Source organism: Polypterus senegalus, chromosome 5 (genome assembly GCF_016835505.1).
Source record: "Polypterus senegalus isolate Bchr_013 chromosome 5, ASM1683550v1, whole genome shotgun sequence".
Classification (NCBI taxonomy): Eukaryota; Metazoa; Chordata; class Cladistia; order Polypteriformes; family Polypteridae; genus Polypterus; species Polypterus senegalus.
In genome coordinates this window covers 205,139,984-205,164,764 of record NC_053158.1, presented here as the reverse complement: position 1 = coordinate 205,164,764, position 24,781 = coordinate 205,139,984, and the positions used below count along the sequence as shown (strand labels likewise).

General features: G+C 42.9%; 1 protein-coding gene across 1 annotated transcript in view; it reads right to left on the bottom strand.

The window, feature by feature from the left end:
* ranbp9 (RAN binding protein 9) overlaps nt 1-23,716 on the bottom strand; it is a 133,963-nt gene extending 110,247 nt beyond the window's left edge. The window contains exon 1 of the mRNA XM_039754005.1: nt 22,958-23,716. Coding sequence (XP_039609939.1) covers nt 22,958-23,174 — 217 coding nt within the window. The 5' untranslated portion in view covers nt 23,175-23,716. The remainder of the gene's footprint in view (nt 1-22,957) is intronic.
* Nucleotides 23,717-24,781: the final 1,065 nt, after the last annotated feature.

Below are 24,781 nucleotides of genomic sequence, written 5' to 3'. Positions count from 1 at the left end.
GTCATGTAAACTGCAATTAAACAAATGAAACTGAAAACGGATGTGCCAATAATAAATACTGTTTTAGAATAAAACCTGTCTGGCAGCAGTGCACAGAACTGCCTACAATACAACATGCCCACAATGTGCCACCCTGCTAGGAATGTTTTCATGCAACTCGGAATACAAAATTCCAGGGGTGCGGTACAACGGCTGACCCTGCGCTCTGACCTCCGAGGTCACGTGAAAAGACACATTTCCCCTCAAGGAAATAATAAAATACTCCAAATTAAATCAAAATATCCATAGCCGCGGTCAAAGTGCAGCAAAAGTGTGAGGGCAAGAAAAGTGCTCTGTACAAGAAGTACGCAGGCAGAACCAATTGTCACCTCAGTCATGGCCAAGTGCCACATTCCCATCAGTTCTTATACCAAAGATTTGTGCCGGTGTCTCCTGAATTGAAGATTCCACTAATCCCCTACAGCTGACTGGTCAAGAGTCCTGTCTTCAAATCAAAAGCTCAGTATTAAGAGGAAGACTTTCCAGTTTATGATGTGCACCAATGTGTCTGTCTCTAGCTAACAATAATGTAGCATGTTGTGATCAAATGAGCGGATAACTGATGTGTGCATTATGTGACACGAGTAAAGGGAGGCTTGCATCCCATTGGCTTGTATTATACAACCATTTTTTACATTCATTATTCATCAAAACATGAGATTACATTTTTTTTTATTGGTTGCCATTACAAAACACATAGTGTAAGTAGCAGATCACAAAAATATGTGCTCTTCACCTTGTTGCCAGTCTCCTTCAACGGCAACCTTTCAGGCCTAGCGAGGGGCTTTTGCTGCTTTCGCAGGGTCTTCTGGGTATTTTTCAGATTACTGGATTTCAAGATTAAGCCTAACACACTCTAGCTTTATTATAAAATATAACGGTTTACATTATAAAATATATTATATGTTCATATTATATATAAATCCTGATGGAAGCGGCCCAACTAATTATGCTGCAAACAGGTTTTTTTTAAGGCCAATACTGATTTCTGAATTCATGTTACTGCATCGGACAATCCCAATACCAATTTTTTTTTTCTTTTCTTTATTCCATCATAAAAGTTTTCACACTAAGCACCTGCAGTTGTATAGAAGCCTTATGTGTGTCTTATGTGCTATATTAAAGTGTCAGCTTTGGTATTTTAAAAAATAACCTATAGACCACAGGTGTTCACTGTTTATTTTTGTGACCATAAAAATACCAAAAATAAAAAGAAATTTCCTTAAAATTAACTAATAAAATCTGAACAAAAATATTTATCCATAATACATATAACATAAAAGAAAATAAAATGCTTCTCATAATTACAAGCTGTCATATTGTTTAATTTATTATGTAATGAAACAAATTTTATTCAAAACAATAGCTTTCACCATTCCTCTAACAACAACGTACATATATGTGGATTGATGGATAGAGAACTCTATTACATAAAAAAATCTTGAGACGAGACTATTGCCAAGAGATTTTTTCAAGTCCCACCCTTTCCTTCTCACCATTTCCGGGTCACGGCCCACGCCCGCGGTCCTCTCACCTCTCATTCGTGTGAATGCTTTTGTCAGACTCAGTTCCTGCGCTCTCAGCTCTTATCAATTTTTACGTTTTCCTCACTTTAAGCTCCCAATAAAAGAAGACTTATTATGCCCAAATCTTATTGAATGGGTTATCAACAGAAGAGATGAGTACACGGGCAATCATAGCACCGAGAAACGATGAAGTCCAACGAATGAATGCAAAAATTGTCGATCGGTTACACGGCAAATTGGTTAAATACGTATTACTAGACTCTGCTGAAACAGTTGGTGGTGATGGAAGATGAAAACATCAACTTACAATATCACGAAGAATATCTACAACCGTTAACACCGGCCGAATTACTGTTTAAAGAAAGACGTATCGAAATGTTATTGCGTAACTAATGTCTGAGTGACGGGCTATGCAAGTGACGAGATTAGTTGTATTGAAAATTGGGTGAACAATTCTGACAAGAAAGTTAATGTAGCACATCTTCAGGGGATAACACCAAAGAAGATCTTGATATGCCATTCTTATTAAAATGTTTACCGTTTCCCGTTAGAATAACTTTTGCTATGACAATTAGCAAATATTCAAAAAAGTTGTTTTATTTATTAGAGTGAAAGAAACGAAATGCAATCACATTGTGTTGTCAGGATGCAACTCCAAACACGAAATCAAAATTCAATGCGATTTTGACAAAAAGTTCATTCCAAATATTGTTTTTACTTAAGTTTTACAGTAAAAGTGTAAGTTTAAAAAGTATGTGTGTTAATTTCAAAGCCAAACAGAACGAAAACCTCTAACGCAACATGAAACAATTTTCTTTCAAATTATGATGTTTTACTTTTTTTTTTTTTAATATGTTTAATTACTCGCTGTAATGTAAAATAGTTTGTTCTATTATGCATATGTAACAATTCCCATGAAAATAACAATCTGTTTAAATTGTACATCCGCATCCCCAAACACGAGCGGCAGAACCATAAAGTGGCTAGCGGGTAGCGCAGGCAGGGGGTTGCGAGCAGGGGGCAAAGCCCCCAGTAGATAGATATAGATAAATATTAGATATAGATATATAGAGTATATATGTGTGTACAATGGAAGAAACCTTAATAATAATAATAATAATAATACATTTTATTTGAAAGCGCCTTTCAAAACACTCAAGGACACTGTACACAATAAAAAATAATAATAAAAGTAAGAAAATAAAAAGCAGGCAAAAGAGCAGGCAATTTACAAGATCATAAAACATAAAACAGTTCCAAGATAGGAAAATGGAGAAAGTTATGTGGGATAAGCTATTTTGAATAGGTGAGTTTTTAGTCTAGACTTAAAAAGAGAGAAAGAAGTGATGTTTCTTATTTCAGGAGGTAGGGAATTCCAAAGTCGAGGAGCAGAGCAACTGAAAGCCCTGCTCCCCATAGTGGCAAGACGGGGGACAGGGACAGAGAGAGAAAGAGAAGAAGAGGATCTGAGACACCGAGATGGGATGATGATCTGTACCAAATCAGAGAGATATGGAGGAGAGAGATGATGAATAGCCTTAAATGTATACAGAAGTATTTTAAAATTAATGCGATATTTGACCGGAAGCCAATGGAGCTGCTGGAGAACAGGGGTGATGTGGTGAATAGAAGGGGTCCTGGTGATAATACGGGCAGCAGAGTTCTGAACACGTTGAAGCTCATGAATTGATTTTTGAGAAAGACCAAAAAGAAGTGAATTACAATAGTCAAGCCGAGAAGTAACAAGGCTGTGAACAAGAATGGCAGTGGCCTGTGGAGTAAGAAAGGAACGGAGACGATTGATGTTACGCAACTGAAAATAAGCAGACCGAGTGACATTATTGATGTGTGAATTAAAAGACAGAGTACAGTTCAAAGAGAGACCCCTTTCCAAGTAGTCTGGGCGTGCAGTGGGTGTCAAAAAGAAAAGGGGGTCAATACAATATAATACAATACCCAGAACAGAACAAATCCTCAATACAGTATAAAAATAAAAATATTACAAGTATGGAGCAGAATTTAACAGTAGATGATATCCCATAATATGATTTGGATTTGTTTAGAGTCCTGGAGACCTCAGCCATCAAGCTGCCTCCCCCTATTGGCCATTCCACACCTGAAACAGCCAATCCGACGACAGGACCCCACTTTCCCACGATTCCTGCGATCCTCCATCAGGGATGACTTTACCTCAGGTAGGCAAAACAACTTGTCAGGTGGGCCGTGGCACCAAGTGTATACACACACACACACACACACATTCCCATTATACAATAAATCAGTCCGTCTCCAAGCTTTTAGTTATAGAATTTTAATAAATTTCTGTGTTTTATCTCATATTAATAGCTTGACGGGGGACTTCTTTTTATTCCATATCGATACTGATTTTACACTTGTATTGATCATGTTGTATTAATAGATATTTTCCATTTGCTAACTATTGGAAACACCTCTATTGGGTAAAGTTTCAAAAGCATTATATTTAAGAAAACTGAACAACAGTTGGCCAGAGACCCTCCACCGCTACCTCACATCAGTCAGACTGCAGTTTGCTGTTCATGAAAGCCACTGGGCCACCACAGGCCTCTTTGTGCTCCATTTTTAATTCTTTTACAAAGTGCTGTGAAAACGCGTGGATTTAATGGAGTCTTCTGACATGCAGAACTGCATTCCAGTATTGCCATGACTTCTGCATACGACTTCTTCTTCTGGCTGCTCCTGTTAGGGGTCATCACAGCGGATCATCTTTTTCCATATCTTATGACTTTTGAATATGACTCACTGTTATGAAACGTTGAAATGTAATAATTAACTCTTGGATGAAGTAAATAAAAAACTGAAATGCTCCAACTTTATCAGTGAACCTCATCGCTGAACGCACCTGAATGTTACGCCACTCCGACATCGTCTAACCTGTTTACATTTAGTTTTATTGTTCACATTCCTTTGTGTCCCACATCATTCTTTGTAATGACTGTTTCTCGCCTGTTGCCTTTATGTAGCTGCCCCCATATTAGCCGATGATGTGACGGACGCCATGTTACTTCTGCAGCGGAGGGTTACATTGAAGTCGTCTCTGAACTTTACCCTAAAAACTAAACAAAAGCCCCTTTGCGAGAAAGAAACAATGAAAACAGCTTTGTTTAAGAATTACAGGTCACAGTGCAGCTAAGAATGACTCCGTTGTGATTTCTGACTCATTTCCAATTATTTTTGTCTGACTGGCCAAGTTCGTTTGTCAAGTGAGCAAACCCGATAAAATGTGTGCAGACGTACGGTGGATTCATAAAGCATTGAGACCACTTCACTTTCTACACACTTCACTTTTTTGTATATTTAATTTGAAATGTCCTGCAATTTGCACTAACTAACTTAAATTGATTAATTGGCAGAGTTGAAGATGCTGAGATTTTCGTTCGGAGTAACAAGGGTGGACAGGATTAGGAGTGAGCACAGTGGAGGGTCCACACAAGTACGACAGATTGGTGACCAAGTGCCAGAGGAAAGATTGAGATGGTTTGAGTGCGTGAAGAGGAGAAGAGATGCCCCTTCGGTCTCAGCTTTCAAGACTCACGACTTCAGTTTAGCACACCCTGACTAGAGCTGCTGATTAACTGTACAGACTGCATCTCTGTTGTTAGTCATTAGCACTAAAACATAAGGAACATGACAGCTGTAACTGGATACTAAACCTCACCTCTTCTGTTTCTCTTCTTGGTACTCAAATGTGGCACTTGGTGCCACGGCCCACCTGCCAAGTTGTTTCGCCTGCCTGAGGTAAAGTCATCCCTGATGGAGGATCGCAGGAATCGTGGGAAAGAGGGGTCCTTTCATCGGATTGGCTGGCCCAGTGCTGCTTCAGCTGTGGAATGGCCAAATGGGGGAGGCAGCTTGATGGCCGAGGTCTCCAGGACTCTAAACAAATCCAAATCATATTATGGGATATCATCTACTGTTAAATTCGGCTCCATACTTGTAAATTTTATATTTTTTATACTGTATTGAGGATTTGTTCTTTTCTGTGTATTGTATTGTATTGACTCCCCTTCTTTTTGACACCCACTGCATGCCCAACATACCTAGAAAGGGGTCTCTCTTTGAAGTGCCTTTCCTAAGGTTTCTTCCATTTTTTCCCTACAAGGGTTTTTTTGGGAGTTTTTTCTTGTCTTCTTAGAGAGTCAAGACTGGTGGGCTGTCAAGAGGCAGGGCCTGTTAGAGCCCATTGCGGCACTTCTTGTGTGATTTTGGACTACTATACAAAAATAAAATTGTATTGTAAGTGAGGGGGACATCGGAAAAGAATGTGGAGAATGGGACCACCAGGTGACGAAAGGAAAAGAGGAGGTTTCTAGATGTGGTGAAGGGTGTGGCAGAGAATGACGTGAAAGATGCAGAGAGACGGATGATCTGCTGTGGTGACCTCTAAATCGGAGCAGCCAGAAGAAGAAGTTGAAACTGAAGAAAAAGAAGAATCTGCACTCAATAATTTCTAATAACAAAATGACCACATGGTTTGAATAAAAGGTTTGCTAATGTATAAAAAAATCAAAAACTGAAATTGTTAATTGCTAGAAGTATTCAAACACTTTGCTTTGGGTGCCTTCCTTCTGCTTTCATTCACCAATCTCAAAATCAGGGGACCCTAACTCTGGTCCTGGAGGGCCGCAGTGGCTGCAGGTTTTCATTCTAACCCTTTTCTTAATAAGTGACAGTTTTCACTGCTAATTAATACAATTAAGTGTGCAAAAAAAAAAAATATTTAAAAAAATGTACTTACAAATGCACGAAAAAGAAAAAATAATTTTTTCTGTAACCACAATTTCCGTGGTTATATGTGACTAAATAAAATTGTGGGGCACACGTAAATTAATTCATTCAGTCAATTAATAGAATGGATACTTTCATCATTAAATATAAAAAATAAAACAACAACATTGTAATTCCCCAGCATGCTAAACAAGTTTCAAAAATTGTTTGAATCAACTAATTTATGTGCACCCTCAGAATTTTATTTAGTCACATAACCACGAAAATTGTGATTAAAGAAAAAATTATATTTAGTGCATTTATGAGTAAAGTAAATAAAATTATTTTATACATTTTACTTTTTACTGCGGTGGGCTGGCGCCCTGCCCAGGGTTTGTTTCCTGCCTTGCGCCCTGTGTTGGCTGGGATTGGCTCCAGCAGACCTCCGTGACCCTGTAGTTAGGATATAGCGGGTTGGATGATGGATGGATGGATGGATTTTACTTTTTAGTCTGAGTATTTTGCAAATGATTTTTCTTTACTCATTTTTCATGAACAGGAAGCTTCTTTAAAAGGATTACATAATAAAGCTTCTTTGCAGAATTATTTGAATACTAAAAAGAATGATATTTTGGTCTCAGTTTTTCTGTTCCGGCTTTTATGGGATTAGCGATCGGTCGCCGCGAAAAAATGATATCGACGACAGAACGGCAAACTAACGGCAAAATGTCCTCACCGTGATCATCGGGGCTACGCCTTCGCAAGAGTAAACGTGTAAAGTCGGCCGGCGTATTGACCCCCTCAACTCACTGGAAAAGGCAAGTGGGGGGCAATCCGACGCGTCTCTCACTTGTATGCTCCGATATCGCATTATATTCTCTCTCCGTCATTGCTGTCTGTGTGTTAATTGGAATCGCGTAACAACCGATTACGGCGGATTATTGTAGTGTTATCGATACTGAACACATATGCACAATTTGAAGAAATTCACTTCACCAAAAGTGGGTTTAAAATCAGTTGCAAGATTTACCCCAGACAAACGGACACAGAAGTTAGGTTAAATAAAATCGTTTAATAAAAAAGAAGGGGTGCGGATACTTTCTGAATCTACTGTGCATGCCATGTCGTATGAGCCCTGCTGCTGTAGCCGACTGCAATCGGTCTTTCTCTGCGTCGTATAAAGGACAGTCAAGTTAGAGGCAGGTGGAGTCGAAACAGAAGTTTTTATTTTCCTTTCCAAAAAACAAAAAGGTAAAAAAGAAAAGGGCGTCACATAAGTGGCTTCGCCTCTATGCCTATTAAATAACAGAGATGGGGAAAATGATATCGAAGTTTGTGTCGGTCAATCTGAAGAGTAGCGAGTCGAATCATTGTGTCGGAAACACCACTGTCATGTGACCCGCGACGTGTGAAGCTTCGAACGCCATCAGTACTTCCCAGTGCACTTTATTGGTTTGACAGCTTTGGTGCTAAATTATCAGGTAGCCTATATAAAACACTTCACTCTCATTCAACAATGTTGGATTGTGAGGACAGAGGGATTTGGAGAGCTTTGATGACAGATGGCGACTAACAGCGGAAAGCGGCGTTCAAAAGTTAAATAGTATAAATGGACGAGGACCTTAGCAGAATAAAATGAACACAGACTTACTTCTCTGACCTTTTACTGGTGAAATGAGACTGAGACAGTGAGTGCTGCTTCACTTGCGCTCCTGAGAGTTTGCCTTGACTTCAGTTAACCACCAGATGTCACTCTTCATACTGGGGCTGAGGCTTCAAAGCTTCAAATTTTGTTCGGCACAAATAGAAAGAAAGCCTCAAAGCTTCATGAGGATTCATTTTCCCCATCACTATTAAATAATAAATTAAATCAATTACAAATTGTTTTAAACAAATCTATTAATAATCAGAAAAAGCTTGGGGAGAGCTGAAAACACCACCTACCCCCAACAGCCTCCACTGTGTTTCCAGCATCAGAACCAAGAAACGTGGTGCATGCGGGTTGTGAGGTGTAACGCTAATTAACACCCATGTGTGTCCTGCGGTGGGGTGGCGTCCTGCCAGGTTTTGTTCCAGCCTTGCACACTGTGCTGGCTGGGATTGGCTCCAGCAGACCCCCGTGACCTTGTGTTATGATATAGCGGTATAGCGGGTTGGGAAAATGACTGACTACAATATATTATATAAGTTGTTAATTTTGGGTAAGTTCATAACTAAAACAAAGCAAAATCTTAAGTAAGTAGGGGGCTCTGCACCTACACGCTTCGCTTGCCAAACCCCCAGGTGGGCGCTACCCGCTAGTCACTTCAAGGGCTCTGACGCTCGCGTATGGGGAAGTGGATGTATAACTTAAACAGATTGTTATCTTCATGGGAACTGTTACATATGCTTGATAGACCCAACTATTTTACATTACAGCGAGCAATTAACCACAGTAAAAAACAGTTAAACATAATAATTTGAAAGTAAATTGTGTTTCATGTTGTGTTTGAGGTATTCGTTGATTTATACGTTTTCGTTCTGTTTGGCTTTGAAATTAACATGCAAATAGTTTTTAAACTTACACTTTTCATGTAAAACTTCAGCAAAAACAAATTTTTGAATGAACTTTTTGTCAATATCGCACTGAATTTTGATTTCGTGTTTGGACTTTCATCGTGACAACGCAACATGTGACTGTCTGCGAGTGAATTTCACTTCTTTCTCTCTTATAAAGAAACCAACTTTTTTGAATGTTTGTCCCTGTGATTTGTTAATTGTCTTTGCCAAAGCTATTCTAATGGGAAACTGTAAACGTTTTAATACGAATGGCCTATCGAGATCTCCTTTGGTGTTTCATGTTAGATGGACTACATTACCTTTCTTGTTGCCTGTCAGAATTGTTTGACAAGTTTTGAATTACACTAATCTTCTCCCATTGCATAGCCACTCAGACATCGATTACGCAATAACATTACGATACGTCCTTCTTTCAACAGTAATTCAGACGGTGTTAACACTTGTAGTTAATCTTCGTGATATTGTAAGTTGATGTTTTCATCTTCCGCATCATCACCACCAACTGTTTCAACAGAGTCTATTGATAACCAATTTGCCGTGTAACCGATCGACAATTTTCATGTTAATTCGTTTGACTTCATTGTTTCTCGCGGCCATATTTTGATAAATGGGTGATTCTAAACTGGACCTTCATAAGTGTGTGTGTGTGTGTGTGTTGTGACCTCTGGCCGGCTTGTCATCCTGGTCAATACCCCCAGGCCGCCAGATGGAGCCCTCCCTGCAGTATGGAGGTGCCCCGAAAACCAGCAGGGAGTCATGGACTATGTAATTTTTATACAAGACCCTGCTGGATACCACAGGGGCCGCAAGAGGGAGCTGCAGGGAGGACCAAAGACTTATTTGTGCCCTATGACCCGGAAGTTCGTTGAGCTTCTGGGGTGAAGAAAAGAACTTTTACCTCACCCGGAAGTGATACAGGATCACATGGACTGGGATTGGGAACATTTCCGGGTCAGGGAATATAAAAGGACTGTGAGAGCTCCCAGACGGCGAGCTGAGCTTAACGCCTCTGAGGATTGGAGGATTGTATTATTGTGATTATTGTGATTGTGTTTATGAGTATTGTGGAGGAGAGGGTGCTTTGTGCACTGTGGCAATTAAATAAAGTCGAGTATTGGACTTTTAACTGGTGTCTGGAGTCGTGGACAGGGGTTCAAGAGAGCGAGAGCGCCCCCTATCTGTCACAGTGTGTATGTATGTATGCATGTTTCTCTGTGCTAGGACTGCCCGTGTACTCATTTTTTTTGTTATTAACCCTTCGGGATGAAATTCTTTAATGAGATTTGGACATCATAAGTCTTCATTTATTGGGAACTTAAAAGTGAGGAAAACATAAAAATTTAAAAGAGCTGAGAGTCGCAGGAGCCGAGTCTGACAAAAGCATTCACATGAATGAGAGGTGAGAGGACCGCAGGTGTGAGCCGTGAACCAAGATTTTCTTTTTTAATAGAGAGACATGTTACACTTTGCTACACTGCCACAAAATGAAATTGTCACACAGGCTATCATGAACATCAACAACATGGCTGCCCCTCTAATTAGTAAAAACTGTTTTCAAAGGAGGCCATCTGTGAAGCTGTCAGCTTATGATGGCAAGGGACAAAAAAAAAAAAATCATAATCAGAAGATTGCTGCTGTAACTATGAGTGCACTTACAACTGGCGACTCCATTTGTGCAAACCCATGGACACGAGAGAGGAGAGTGAGATGAGAAGGGTTTTGATGGAAAAATAGTGGTGAGGCCATGACAGAAAATCAAAGACGACATACGAGTAGCTACGTCAACCTCTGCCTGCAAGGCTCTCTGGGAAATACACAAGGTGGAAGCAAGCCGTCTGTATGATTGTAGTATTTCCCTCTACTTACCATTTACCTGTACTCATCAAGTTCATTACTGAGTTGGTCTACTGTTGCATTTTAAGATTAACACACACACACACACACACCCTAATCACAACAGTGCCCTATGAAAGACACACAAACACACAGCTGGTTAACCTCTGGCACTTTAAAACACACAAGTGCCTTATGAATAACACAGCACCTGTCATTCTCTCAGCACTTTAAGAGACTTACTTATTATCGGCACAAACAACATACCATGTTTTAATGATACCTAAATATTACTTTTGGTCTACAAGAATACATTTAAACATACAAAGGCTCAGCACTCTTGACTGTAGGCCATTTATCAGCCACGAATGCCTTACTTGAAGTCCTGTTCCCTACTATCGGGTGGAGCTCTCACCCTCAGCCTTAACACTAGAATTACCAAAGCCTACGAAAAACTTGCAAATCCGGCCAACCATAAATCCCTTCGCACTTCTCTGTCAGCGTCTTCTGTCTTGTAAATGTAAATGTAATGTAAATTAAGACAAGTGGCAATCAGCCTACTATTCCATCCACCACACCGCCACAGAACGTGCACAAAGTTCTCCCTGTTTCAGCCTTCATTATCTGGAGATTAGAATGGAAATTATAGATTGTTACTATAGTTTGTCTACATTTTGTCATCTATTACTAAAATCCATCCATCCATTATCCACCCTGCTATATCCTAACTACAGGGTCACGGGGGTCTGCTGGAGCCAGTCCCAGCCAGCACAGGGTGCAAGGCAGGAAACAAACCCCAGGCAGGGCGCCAGCCCACACACCAAGGACAATTTAGTATCGCCAATGCACCTAACCTCCATGTCTTTGGACTGTGGAAGGAAACTCACGCAGACACGGGGAGAACATGCAAACACCACACAGGGAGGACCCGGGAAGCGAATCCAGGTCTCCTAACTGCGAGGCAGCAGCGCTACCCACTGTGCCACTCTATTACTAACATCTGAAAAACATTTCTGTTTTAACAATATGCTTACACAGATTACTGCAGAAACAGAACACACATGAAATGCATGCGTTCCAAATAATCTATTAGAGCACACACAAAAAAAAATGAAACCCAAACACTATAAACAAAAAAACAGCCCAATTTGGATCGAAGACCCCAAAACTAGCAATGCTGCATTCAAGCCCTTGTTCTACTTTGTAATTCGAGGCAGTTTTAGTCTGCTTCATACAAAGAAGACCCCCAAGATGTCCGGCTGAATGAAGTAGGGGCCTGAGCTGCAGTATTGTTCCTGCCAGAAGGAATCTTTACTCCACTGGGCCCTGGAGCGAGACCCATAACCTGCACACTGATCCAGGGGCTGGCCCTGCGCTCGGAGCTCCAAGGGTCACACAAAAAGACAAAGTAAATCCAATCAAAGTGTAATCTGCTCAGTTAAGTCAATAAAAGGTGACGTGATCTTTCACTTCTTGTTGCATCCGTCGATGGCCAACACGATACAACTAGGGAATCCATTCCTGGACGGGTTTATCTATTCCCATATTTATATAATATATATATATATATATATATATATATATATATATATATATATATATATATACTGTGATTTTGGGCTATATACAATAAATTGTATTGCAGTGTATTGTATTATTGGGCGGCATAATATACAACAAATAAATTGCAATTCTGAATGTATTAAAATCTTCACATTTATGAAAACAAATAATAGAAATGTTAGTGACTCATTGCAAACACTTTTGTAAAATGTAAGAGTGAAGTTCTGCAAACAATGAAAAGCCAAGAAGTCGGCAGATTTTAGCATTGAGGAACACAAGTGCTGTCACCGAGGCAGTACAATGAAATGTGACAAATGGCACTGATTACATCTTGTCAGCAATACACATACAAACTTTACAACAAGCATGAAGTGAGCACTCAAGTAAAAAGAACATTGATGTGGCCTTTAGTGAACAATTGTTCAGAAAAGTAACAACAACAGTAGTGTCTTTCTTGTATGACCCAAAAATCACACGAGGAATGGCTCAGTGGGCTTTAACAGGCCCTGGTTTTTGACAGCCCCCCAGCCTCAAGTCCCTAAAAGTGAGTCAACACACGATACTTTTGACAACCCCATCAGAAATACAATGGTTAGAAGAGACTGTGAATAAAAGGCATGGTGGCAGTGGGCTTTGCCAAAACGACCTCTCTGCGGGCCCCACAGTGGCACAGTGGTCAGCACTTCCACTTTTGCGGATGTAGAATCTTGGCCTGGGCACTTCTCGGTGTGGAGTTTACATTTTCATCACTGGTTTCTCACCACATCCCAAATATGTCACTGCTGTGGCCCCGTGTGACAATGTGGACCCTGTGATGGCCTGCTGCTCCCCTCAGTGATGCTTCTGGAACAATCTGGACGAGAACAGGCCATTCAGGCCAACAAAGCACATCAGTCCTCTCCACTTAATTCTTCCATTTGGCCGTTCAGTCCAATGTTACTCGCTCCAAGTGGTTTAAAAAATGGACGGATGCGGTTCTCAGTGTTTCCCACCAAAAGTTATTCAACTGGCCACCAGTAAACAACTTGCCACCACTGCTTAGCACTCAGCAGATAGGCGACTGTAGCACTCTGTTGGTGGCAGGAAAATGCGTTTAAAAGGGACAATCGCCATTCTACAACTGAGAATTGTAAGATGAAGTAACTGGTCATTTTAATTTGTCACCAGTTGCTCCATTACGCTAGTCTGCCTTAATCATCAAGATGGTCGACTTTTACTGTTGTGACCACTACGGAGTATACGGATGACCGATGGCTATGCTGTGGCACACGTAACAAAAAACGATTACAGGCTGATTTGTCTATTCAGTGGCAGCAATTATTTGTTGCCGGTCCTCATAAATAAAACGTTCCGGCAACGTGAAATCAGTTGGAATTCAGTGAGAAATCTACGGGGACGACCTAAACCTCAAAATCAGGAATCCTTAATGCCAGACGACTGTGTGCTTTCGAGGATTCAGGTTCGCCTATTCAGTGGCTGCGTTCACGTTACAGGCCTCGTCGCTCAGTTCCGGTTTTTCCTGATGTATAGGCCTCTCGTGCCCGAAATCCACGACCATCGTGCCCATTCCAAAAAAAACGAAAAGTCTGCTAACCGGTCTTAGCGACCGTCGACCAGTCGCTCTCAACTCCGTTCTTGCAAAGCGGTCTGAATGACTGGTGATCCGTCACATTAAAGCTTTTGTCCCAGCTGAGTTCGACCAACACCAGTTGGCATACCAGGCAAACAGAAGGACCAAGGATGCCATCTGTGTGGCTCCCTCTCGCACCTTGAAAAGGCCAACGCCTACACTGGAATGCTCTTTGTTGACTTCAGCCACCATACCAAGTTAGCTGACCGACAAACTCCCAACTCCCTCCATGTGCAACTGGCTACTGGATTTTCTCACCAAAGTGAGCTGGACGAGCACACACAACACACTGGTGTGCCACAGGGCTGTGTGCTAGGCCCTCTCCTCTATGCCCTTTCTACCCGTGACTGTAAGCCCACCCACGTATCAGACATTACTGTTAAGTTTGAGAATGATTTGTCATTGGGCTCAAATCAAATAACGATGAAGCCGCATATACAGTATGGAGGAGGAGGAGGAGGCTCAGACCCTCCGACTTCCAATTTCAGTGCCCACGCGGCCCTGAAAACATCCGATTTGAGTCACATTAGGGCAACGAAAATCAGATTCGAGTCCCGTCAGCCTGGTAATGTGAGCCAAGCCTTACAGACTTGACCACAGATTCACAGTGCACTGCCGGCTTGGTTTTTTGTTAGAATAGCATCCTGCTACAATTTTCTCTCTTTATCATCGTCATCATCATCATAATTATCATTACTATTATTATCATTTACAGGGAAGAGAAAAAAGAGGAAGGCCTAAGAGAAGGTTTATGGATGTGGTGACGAGTGGAACAGAGCAAGATGACGAGGACAGGAAGATATGGAAGATGATGATCCGCTGAGGTGACCCCTAACAGGAGCAGCCAAAAGAAGAAGATGATCAAACTATTATTCTCGTGTTTGTTTTTCTGTTAGAATAGCAATCTGCTACAATTTCTTTATCATCATCATCATCACTATTATTATTATCATCCATTTGTTTGTTGAATTCCTCATTTCATTGTTTCAGCGCCCATCAGACTGTTGAAGACATTACCACAATCTGGATGACAACGGGCCACTCAGCCCACCAAGGCTCGCCAGTCCTGTTCATTTAATTCTTCTAAATTTCCACAAGGACCCTAAAGTCCTCCTGTCCGTCACGCTACTTGGTCAAGTATTCCAGGTGCCGGGGGTTCTCTTGTGTAAACAAAATGGCGTGCAATAAACTGAAACCCCAGACAGGTGGTCTCCATTGGACTAATTCTTTGCCATCTACAACTGATTGGCAGTGCCAGTAATGATTTAGGGAGCTCAGAACGCATACGCATCATGGCTGCCACACGTTCCCAGCATTCATTTGACGCATCCTCTAAGATTAACGTGACGCGTGTGCCAGTTGAAGTACCAGCAAAAAGTCGGGGGGGGTGGAGGGGGTGCAGTGTGAGAACGTCAGGGTCTCCGTTTACTATCCTCACGTGACAGAAAGCCACTTGGAAGATCCTCCAGGATCGAGGAACGCGTGGCTCGATGTGGTGAAGCACAATGCCGACATGCAAATGCATTCGTGGTGCTCTTATATTCAAGCATCGCATATCACATACCACCTTCTGTAACGCCTTTAAGTTACGAACACGGTGAAAAGGTGTATTTTGTGATTAAAGTGGAAATTCCATCTTAAATCTCAAAATGTCCACTTTAATCTCGTAGTTTACTTTATCATTAAAGCAGTAAAGTCGTAACCGGCGTCTTAAACACCAACGCAGCTGTTAATGGCTACGCGCTGCTATGGGCTTCCGCCTGACCGGACAGCAGCAATCGCCACACAGAACACGTGACAGGTGCATCTCAATAAATTAGAATATCATCGTAAAGTTCATTTATTTCAGTAATTAAATTCAAAACATCAGTCAGCTATTGTCTAACCCGCATTATCCTAACTATAGGGTCACGGGGGTCTGCTGGAGCCAATCCCAGCCAACACAGGGCGCAAGGCAGGAAACAAACCCAAGGCAGGGCACCAGCCCACCGCAGGGCACACACACACCAAGCACACACTGGGGACAATTTAGAATCGCCAATCCACCTAACTTGCATGTCTTTGGACTGTGGGAGGAAACCCACGCAGACACGGGGAGAACATGCAAACTCCACACAGGGAGGACCTGGGAAGTGAACCCAGACGGGTCTCCTAACTGTGAGGCAGCAGCGCTACCCACTGCGCCACCATGCCGCCCCAATTCAAAAAGTGAAACTCCTATATTCTATTGATTCATTACACACAGAGTGATACATTTGAAGTGTTTACTTCTTTTCATTTTGCTGATTATGGCCTACAGGTAATTCAGTACCTCAGAAAATTAGAATATTGTGAAACAGTTCCATATTGTAGACCTCTGGTGTCCCACTCACTCCACTCAGCTAATTAACCCAAAACACCTGCAATGGGGTCCCGAGCCTTGAAATGGTCTCTCAGTCTGCTTCAGTAGGCCCCACACAATCAGACTGCTGACTTGGCAGTTGTCCAGAAGATGGTCATTGAGACCCTCCCTCCACAAGGAGGGTCCTAAACCACAAAAAGTCACTGTTAAAGACGCTGGCTCTTCACAGAGTGCTGTGTCCAAGCAGATTAATGGAAAGTGGAGTGGAAGGGAAAAAATGGGGCAGCAGAAAAAAGGGGCACAAGCAACAAGGAGGAGCGCAGCCTTGAGAGGATTGTGAAGAATTTGGGGGACTGCGGCTGGAGTCAGCGCTACATGAGCCACCACACACAGACACGTGTTTTGGGGACGTGGACTACAGCTGTCACAGCATTCCTTGTGTCAACCAGAGACAACATCAGAAGAGACTGGACTGTTAACAGCTCAGTGGCCCCAAAGTCCTCTTTTCAGATCCAATCGAGGTCCGAGAGCCTGGAGGAAGACTGGAGAGGCACAGAATCCCAAGTTGCTTGAGGGTCCGCTGTGAAGTTTCCACAGTCAGTGATGATTTGAGGAGCCCTGTCATCTGCTAAAGGTTGGTCCACTGTGTTTCTATAGGCCGCACCAGTGTGTTATAAAGCCTGAGCAGGACCTCCTGTGACTTGTACTCCACACATCAAGGCGCTATATAAACTAATATCCTTCACCGTCACTTCAGTCCACTTCAGTCATGTCACCTCTGAATCTCCATTTGGTTCAGTGACTCCAGTCTTCCCTCCATTGTTGGTCTCTGTGGTCCAGGATCAGCTTTGTTACTTGCCTCTGCTGTGTCCTTTTTGGAGCCTTGAGACCCAAACTGCAGCCAGGACTCCAGATGAGGCCTCACCAGCCTGAGCGTCACCTCCTGTGACTTGTACTGCACACGTCAAGGCGCTATATAACCTGACAGTCTGTTAGCCATCTTAATGACTTCTGAACTCTGTCAGGAAGTCGATAGCTTAGAGTCCACTGTGACTCCTAAATCCTCATAAGATGGACTCTCGATTTTCGGACCCTTCATTGTGTATTCAGTCCTCACATTTTTACTTCTCATGTGTAATTCTTTACATTTACTGACTTTAAATTCAATCTGCCCGAGCCTGTCTGCTGTCCGAGTCCTTCTGTGATGAGATAATGGATTCCAAATTATCTCCCAATCCACCTATCCTGGTATCATCTGCCAACTTAACCAGCTCGTTCCTTATATTCCTATCTAATATAATTATTTATATACCCTGGGGCTCCGCCCCCTGTTCACTTCGCTCGCCAACCCCTGGGTTTGGTTAACCGGATATTTAATTTAAAGAGATTGTTATTTTCATGTGAATTGTCACATATGCATTCTTTTCACTTGGACTTTAAAACTCCAGTTAAAACAATATTAGGAATGAACTTTTCTTCAAGATCGCATTGAATTTTGATTCCGTGTTTCATCGTGACAACGCTACACATGACTGAGCGTGAGCGAACTTCATTTCTTTCTCTCTAACAAATAAACCGACTTTTTCAAATGTTTGTCCCTGTCATTTGTTGTTTGTCACAGCAAAAGTTATTCTAACGGGAAACATTTTAATACGAATGGCTTATCAAGATCTTCTTTGGTGTTATCGCCTGAAGATGGACTACATTACCTTTCTTGTCAGAATTGTTCACCCAATTTTCAACACAACTAATCTCGTCCCACTGCATTGCCCGTCACTCAGACATCAATTACGCGATAACATTACGATACGTCTTTCTTTCAAAAGTAATTCGGCCGGTGGAAGGCCAGATGGTGTGAACGATTACAGATATTCTACACGATATTGTCAGTTGATGTTTTCATCTACCATCGCCACCAACTGTTTCAGCAGTCTAGTGATACGCCTTTAACCAATTTGCCGTGTAACCGACTGACAATTTTCACATTAATCCGCTGGACTTCATCGTTTCTCAGTCCTAGAATTGCCCGTGTACTCATTTCTTCTGTTGATAACCCTTCGGGATGAAATTCTTCAATAAGATTTGGACAGAATACGTCTTTTTTAATTGGGAGCTTAAAGTGAGGAAAACGTAAAAACTCATAAGAGCTGAGAGTGCGGGAAATGTGTCTGTCAAAAGCATTCACACCAATGAGAGGCGAGAGGACCGCGGGCGTGAGCTGTGAACCAGAAAAGGTGAGAGGAGGTCAAGACTTGAAAAAATCTCTTGCAATATCTATCTATCTATCTATACACATATATGTATGTATGTCAGAATTGTTCGCCCGATTTTCAATACAACTAATCTTGTCCGGGATTGGCTCCAGCAGACACCCGTGACCCTGTTTTAGCATATAGCGGGTTGGAGAATAACTGACTGACTGACTGACTAATCTCGTCCCACTGCATAGCCCATCACTCAGACATCAATTATGTAATAACATTACGATACGTCCTTCTGTCAACAGTAATTCGTGCAGAGGAAGACCAGACGGTGTTAACGGTTGTAGATATTCTTCACGACATTGTAAGTTGATGTTTTCATCTTCCTCACCATCACCACCAACTGTTTCAGCAGAGTCTTATGATACGCATTTAACCAATTTGCTGTGTAACCGATCGACAATTTTCACGTTATTTCGTCTAACTTCATCGTTTCTCGCTGCCATATTTAGATGAATGGGTGATTCTAAACTAGACCTTCATAAGTGTGTGTGTTCATTAATAAGCCCTTTAATGGATTGGTGTCTGTCCAGGTTAAGTGCCGGAATGCACCTGCCGACCATGGTCTTGTTAGAAAATAGTGCCTAGTATGGCGTGACTTAAAGAATCTCATGGCAAAAGTCTCCGTCTCGCGGGATTTCCTTTCAAAAAGTCGCGTCTCATTGCAGGATTTGTTTTTTATTAGAATAGTCAAGTTGGGTGAGCATGCACTGGTACAGTGCGTCGCCGCACCCACTACACGGTGAAACAACTCGGAATCCCGGTTGGCAACCTCCCAGGCAGACACGCGGTCCTGTCCCACCCTCCGGAAAGGACCCTCTATCTGCCACAGCCTGGTGTTACATGGGCGACTCCTTGGAATTAGGTCCCCAACAGCGAGGCTCTTATGAGCCGGATCACCCTCGGGGAAAGGCACCACATGGCCGTAGTGCCGTAACTGACGCTCCCTCACGATGCAGGTCATGTGCCTCATTCGGGACTCCATGAGCAACTATAATAGATATTAAAAATAGCAGCAGCCCCCACACTGCCCCCTGCTGGTCGCCACCCTTAACATCGGCAAATTCTGATGAGGTTATTGGCACCATCACCCTCTGCTTCCTGTGTCTGAGCCAATTCTGCACCCATCGACACACCACTCCCTGAACTGCCACTTCTTTTAGTTTGGTGCCCAACCTCTCATGTGGCACCTTATCAAATGCTTTCTGAAAGTCCACATTAATAACATCATCTGCTCCTCTCTGCTCGTACCCTTTTGTTGCCCCCTCATAGAATACCAGCCTGTTAGTAAAACACGACCTCCCTTCTTCTGACCCCATGCTGACTCTCCTGTCCTTGCCATGTGTTGCTCAATCTTCTCCTTAATAATTCCTTCCATTAATTTTCCTCTGATGTTTCATGTTAAGCTTACTGACCCTATAGATGCTCTGATCTGCCCTGTTACTCTTTTTATATAATGGGATGATATTTGCCATTTTCCAATCCTTCAGAATCTCTCCAGTGTGCAGTGACTTCCTAAAGATGTGTGTCAAGGGTTTCTATCCATACTTGCTAACCTCCTAAATATGATTTGTTTGATTTCATCTTATTTAATCTGAGCTGCTCTTCTCTCTCTACAGTCCCTCAGCACCTCCTTAGTAGTCCCTGTTACCGCTCTGAGGTTATCCACTTGCTCACTTGTGAACACCTCAGAAAAATGTAAGTTTAGTTCATCTGCTATTTCACTGTCTGTATCTTTTAATTCCCTTTACTATTCCTGATGAACTTGACCTCCGCCTTGACTGTTCTCTTATTACTAAAATACTGAAGAGAATCTCAAGGGGTCTTCTTTCTCCTTATCTGCTCTATTCCTCTCCAACTGTCTTTCAGCCTCCCTGATCTCCTTCTTAATGGTGGCCCTCATGTTCTCATACGCTCTACCATTCACTTTGCAGTCCTTAGTCTTATATGACTTATACAGCAGTTTTTTTCCTTTGCAACTTCTTTTTTAAATCTTTATTAATCCACTGTAGAGTTTGTTTGTTTTTTTTTAAGTTTTATGTCATATTTGTGATTTTGTTTTTTTTTTTTTTTTTTTGCAGCACAGTCCTCCAAGAGTAGCGATTCCATCCTTTTTGCCAGTTTACTTGTGTTTTTACATCTTTACGAAACACACCTTTTCATTTAACATTTGGAACGTCTCCGTCTCTTTGCAAGGTTCCCTGAACCTGCTGTCGCTCCGTCCGGGGTATGACGTTAATCTCCACCCAGCCCTACAAGGAGGTCCTCTAACTTACAGAGAAAAATGTGAGTGTGGGTGGCAAGACTGGCACTCCAGCCACCCTAAAAAAAAAAACCCTCCCTCCGTTCCAGTGTGGTGCCGGGGTGTCACCCGCCGCACTCGGGTCCCAATCCGGCTGGTTCTGTGGTGGGCTGCGGCTATCGATGCATTGCTGCCCACCTTTGTTTCTCACCCGCTGGGTAGCCGTTTACTGAAATAACCAAGCGTTTAGACCCAGGGGTGTCCAAGTCCGGTCCTGGTGGGCCGCAGTGGCTGCAGGTTTTCATTCCAACCATCTTCTTCATTAGTGACCAGTTCTGGCTGCTAATTTTTTCTGTCCACCCTGGCCATCGGACCTTACTTATTCTATGTTAATTAATGTTGACTTATGTTTATTTTTTATCGTGTCTTCTATTTCTCTATTCATTTTGTAAAGCACTTTGAGCTACATTGTTTTGTATGAATATGTGCTATAGAAATAAATGTTGATTGATTGATTGATTCTGCTTTAGTCTTAATTAACTTGACTCGGGCCCCATAGTTGTTTCTTTTCCCTTAATTAGCAGCCAAACACTAATGAGACGCAAAACGCGCTGCCACATGACCAGCTCACCTGTGCCCGTCACACAATACCTAAAAATAAGGAAGGCTGGAGGTCTCAGTAAGGGTTAGGGTAATACAGGGCGGTCTCCGAGGTCACCAACACATTAGAAAAAACAGAACAACAATAGTGTTGGAAATGTCTGCTGTGGCGGAATGAGAGCAGCAACAAGTCATGGAATTAAAGAACGGCTTCTCATTAAGGCGCCCCAATTCAGCTGGTCATCCGTCGACTCATTTCTGTTTGGCTGCCATTTAATGAATTAAAGAATCAATTCAGAGGACTGAATCCTGAAAAACAGGGCTATTGAAATAAATGGAAATGAACTGAATTAGCACTGGTCACTGATTAGGGAGAGGGTTAGAATGAAAACCTGCAGCCTCTGCGGCCCACCAAGCCCAGAGTTTGACATCTGTGGTTTGGAGTATTGATTTTTTAATATGCTAGTTTTAAGTTTAATTATGCAATATACTCCCCCTCCCTTCCCTTGATCTGTCGCTGTTGATGCATTCCACTTGCTTTGTAAGTCGCCTTGGATAAAGGTGTCTGCTAAATAAATAATGGATGGTGCAACAATAAAGCTACTTGGACGGGCCGGGACGCCAATCCCTCCTCTTCAACACGCAAACCCATCTCGAAGATGCCCCTGGCATTAGACTGGCATGCCCTGCTGACGTCGCCTTCGCCATCATTTGAATGAGTGAACGCCACTGATTTCGATGCTGCGCATTTTGCTCGCTGCCATGGAAAAAGTGTTAAAAAAAAAAAAAGGATCCGAATTCCCGATTAAAAAAGCGCTTCCCGTTTACCCGATGCGGGTCACCGCTGCTGTCATCTGGGGGGCTGTGCGGTCGCTACGCACCCTGCTGCCGATTCTCTATTTTTTATTTTTGAGGCCTACGTAGACACGCGAATGACACGGGCAAAAGGGAAACGTGTCACGCTGCCTACGCTACAAACGCGCATCAACGTAACCGACGACACTTTTTTATTTATTTTTTTTCTCGCTCTCTCGTTCTGTTCTCAGGGCTGCCAAACAAAGCAAAGTTGACGGCGCTTCCCCTTAAGTGCAGGAGGCTCGGACGCGGGCCTGTCATCTGAAGCGCAGCGGTGCGGACAGGAAGCGCAATCGACGCATCCTTGTGGGGCCGTCCGCTCACCCGCTTCCCGCCGGCGGGTCACCCCGCTGCTTTATGTAACGACGCCGCGTCGATTTCTAATAACAAACACAATCCCCTTCTCCTCCCCCGGCACTTCTTCAATAACAATAACCGTCCATGTTTATTTACGGGCGTTTGGTGCCTCGCATCCCCGTCCATCACAAACCCGATTGGGCGGGCAACGCACGCGAAACCGGGGGATTCAGTGACAGTCGCAGCGGAGGAAACCGCCACCTCCGCCGCACTCACTCCACCCGGCCGCTCGCTTTTGTTGAGGCCTGCGCCGTCATCCATCCCCCTACAGGTTGTTTAGCGAGTCTCCCAAAATGATTACGTCGGTCGCCTGCCACAAGTCCGCTTCCCCCCCAAAAAAGGGAAGGATGACAGCAACGACACCCCTAATCCTCTTCTTCCCCCCACCGCCGTCGTGACTCGTACCTTTATAATGCACTCGAAGGTTGTTCTGAGAGAGTCCGATGTAGCTGAACTTATCCTTGGGGCTCCAGGATCGCGGCAGTGGGGTCTCCTGCTCGTTGACCGCCGGGTACAGTCGCTTCAGCCGATGGTTGAGCTCCTTTTCCTGCTCGTTGAGAGCCGAGTCCCCGTGTACCACCACCGACATTAGGGAGACACAGCCCGAGGACTGTCCGGACATGGCGATGACAGTGGCCTTTTTCTCCCCCGTCTCTCCCCAATTATCGTTGTTTTTAATGAATCAGAATGCGAATAAATGCAACAAAGCTGCTAACAATAACTTGAGCGTCGTCAACGATTCCACGGGAGTCAATGTCAGTTCAGAGAAAAGAACGGAAAAGCGGGCCGATGTGAGTGGTGCAAAATCCAAGGCAAGCGGACAGGAGATCTTTTGTTTGTTGTGAATCCGCAGCCCCGCAGATCTGATTGGAGCCGCGAGTCTCGAGTGAAACTAACAAACAGACTTCATGGACCTCGGGCGGCCGCGGAGAAGAGCTGAGCTGAGCAGAGCGAAGCACACAAGACAGGCAGCGCTAATCGAGCCGCGCTCCTCAACTCGGGGTAGGCGGGGCGGTAGCGAACCAGACTGACAGGCACTGCGAATGGATAACCGAAGAAGCCTTCATCCATTCCGTGGTTATCAGGTCGCCCTTCCGACGCGAGGAGAAAGAGTGTCATCCTCGGTGAAGGTCCGCAACAGAAAGGAGTCCGGCGTGGCCTCAATTAGGCTGCCGGCTCAGTCTGTGCTTTATGCTCGATGGCGCCTCTAGTGGCAGGGGAGGTTCCAGTTATCCGTCAGTCCCCTGGAGAAATACTCAAGTCGAATGGATTAGGATTCATACAAGGGTGACTTGAATATTAACAGGGCAGCGTGATTGATAGATAAGAAAGGCACTCTATAATAGAGAGATAGACAGATGGCTAGGAAAGGCACTATATAACCGATAGACAGATATAGTGGAAAGGAAAGTAACTATATAACACAGATAGATAGGAAAGGCACTATATAACAGATAGATAGGTGAAAAGAAAAAACACTGTGTAACAGATGCATAAAGGGACAGATAGATACATAGGAAAGACACTATATAATAGACAGAGAGATAGACAAAAGGATAGAAAGAGTCTGAAAATCCAATAAAGAGATAAGACAGAAACGAAAGGCATTATATAACAGACAGAGTGATAGATAGGAAAGGCACTATATAATACATAAGTAGATAGGAAAAGCACTATATAACAGATAGATAAAGGGATAGATAAATAGGAAATACACTGCATAATAGATAGGTGGCTATGGGAGGCACTATATAACGGATAAAAAGATAGATTGGAAAGGCACTATATAATAGACAGAATAACTGATAAAGAGAGAGACAGATAGGAAAGGCGTTATATCATTGACAGAGTGATAGATATGAAAAGCTTTATATAATACATAGGTAGATAGGAAAGGCACTATATAACAAATAGATAAAGAGATAGATATATAGGAAGGGCACTATATGACATATGGATAAAGAAATATATATCCATATATATTATATATATATATCTCTCTATATAATACATAGAGATAGACAAATGGATAGAAAAGGCATTTTATAAATAGGTAGACAGATATGTAGATAGGAAAGGTACTATATAATAGGTAGGTAGATAGATAGGAGAGTGACTCTGGGCGTGTGGCATCCCATCAAAGGTTGGTTCCTGTCTTGCACTGCCTGGCAATGTCTGCTACTAGGATGGGCTCCAGGTGTCCCCGCAGCCTTGGCATGTACCTGTAAG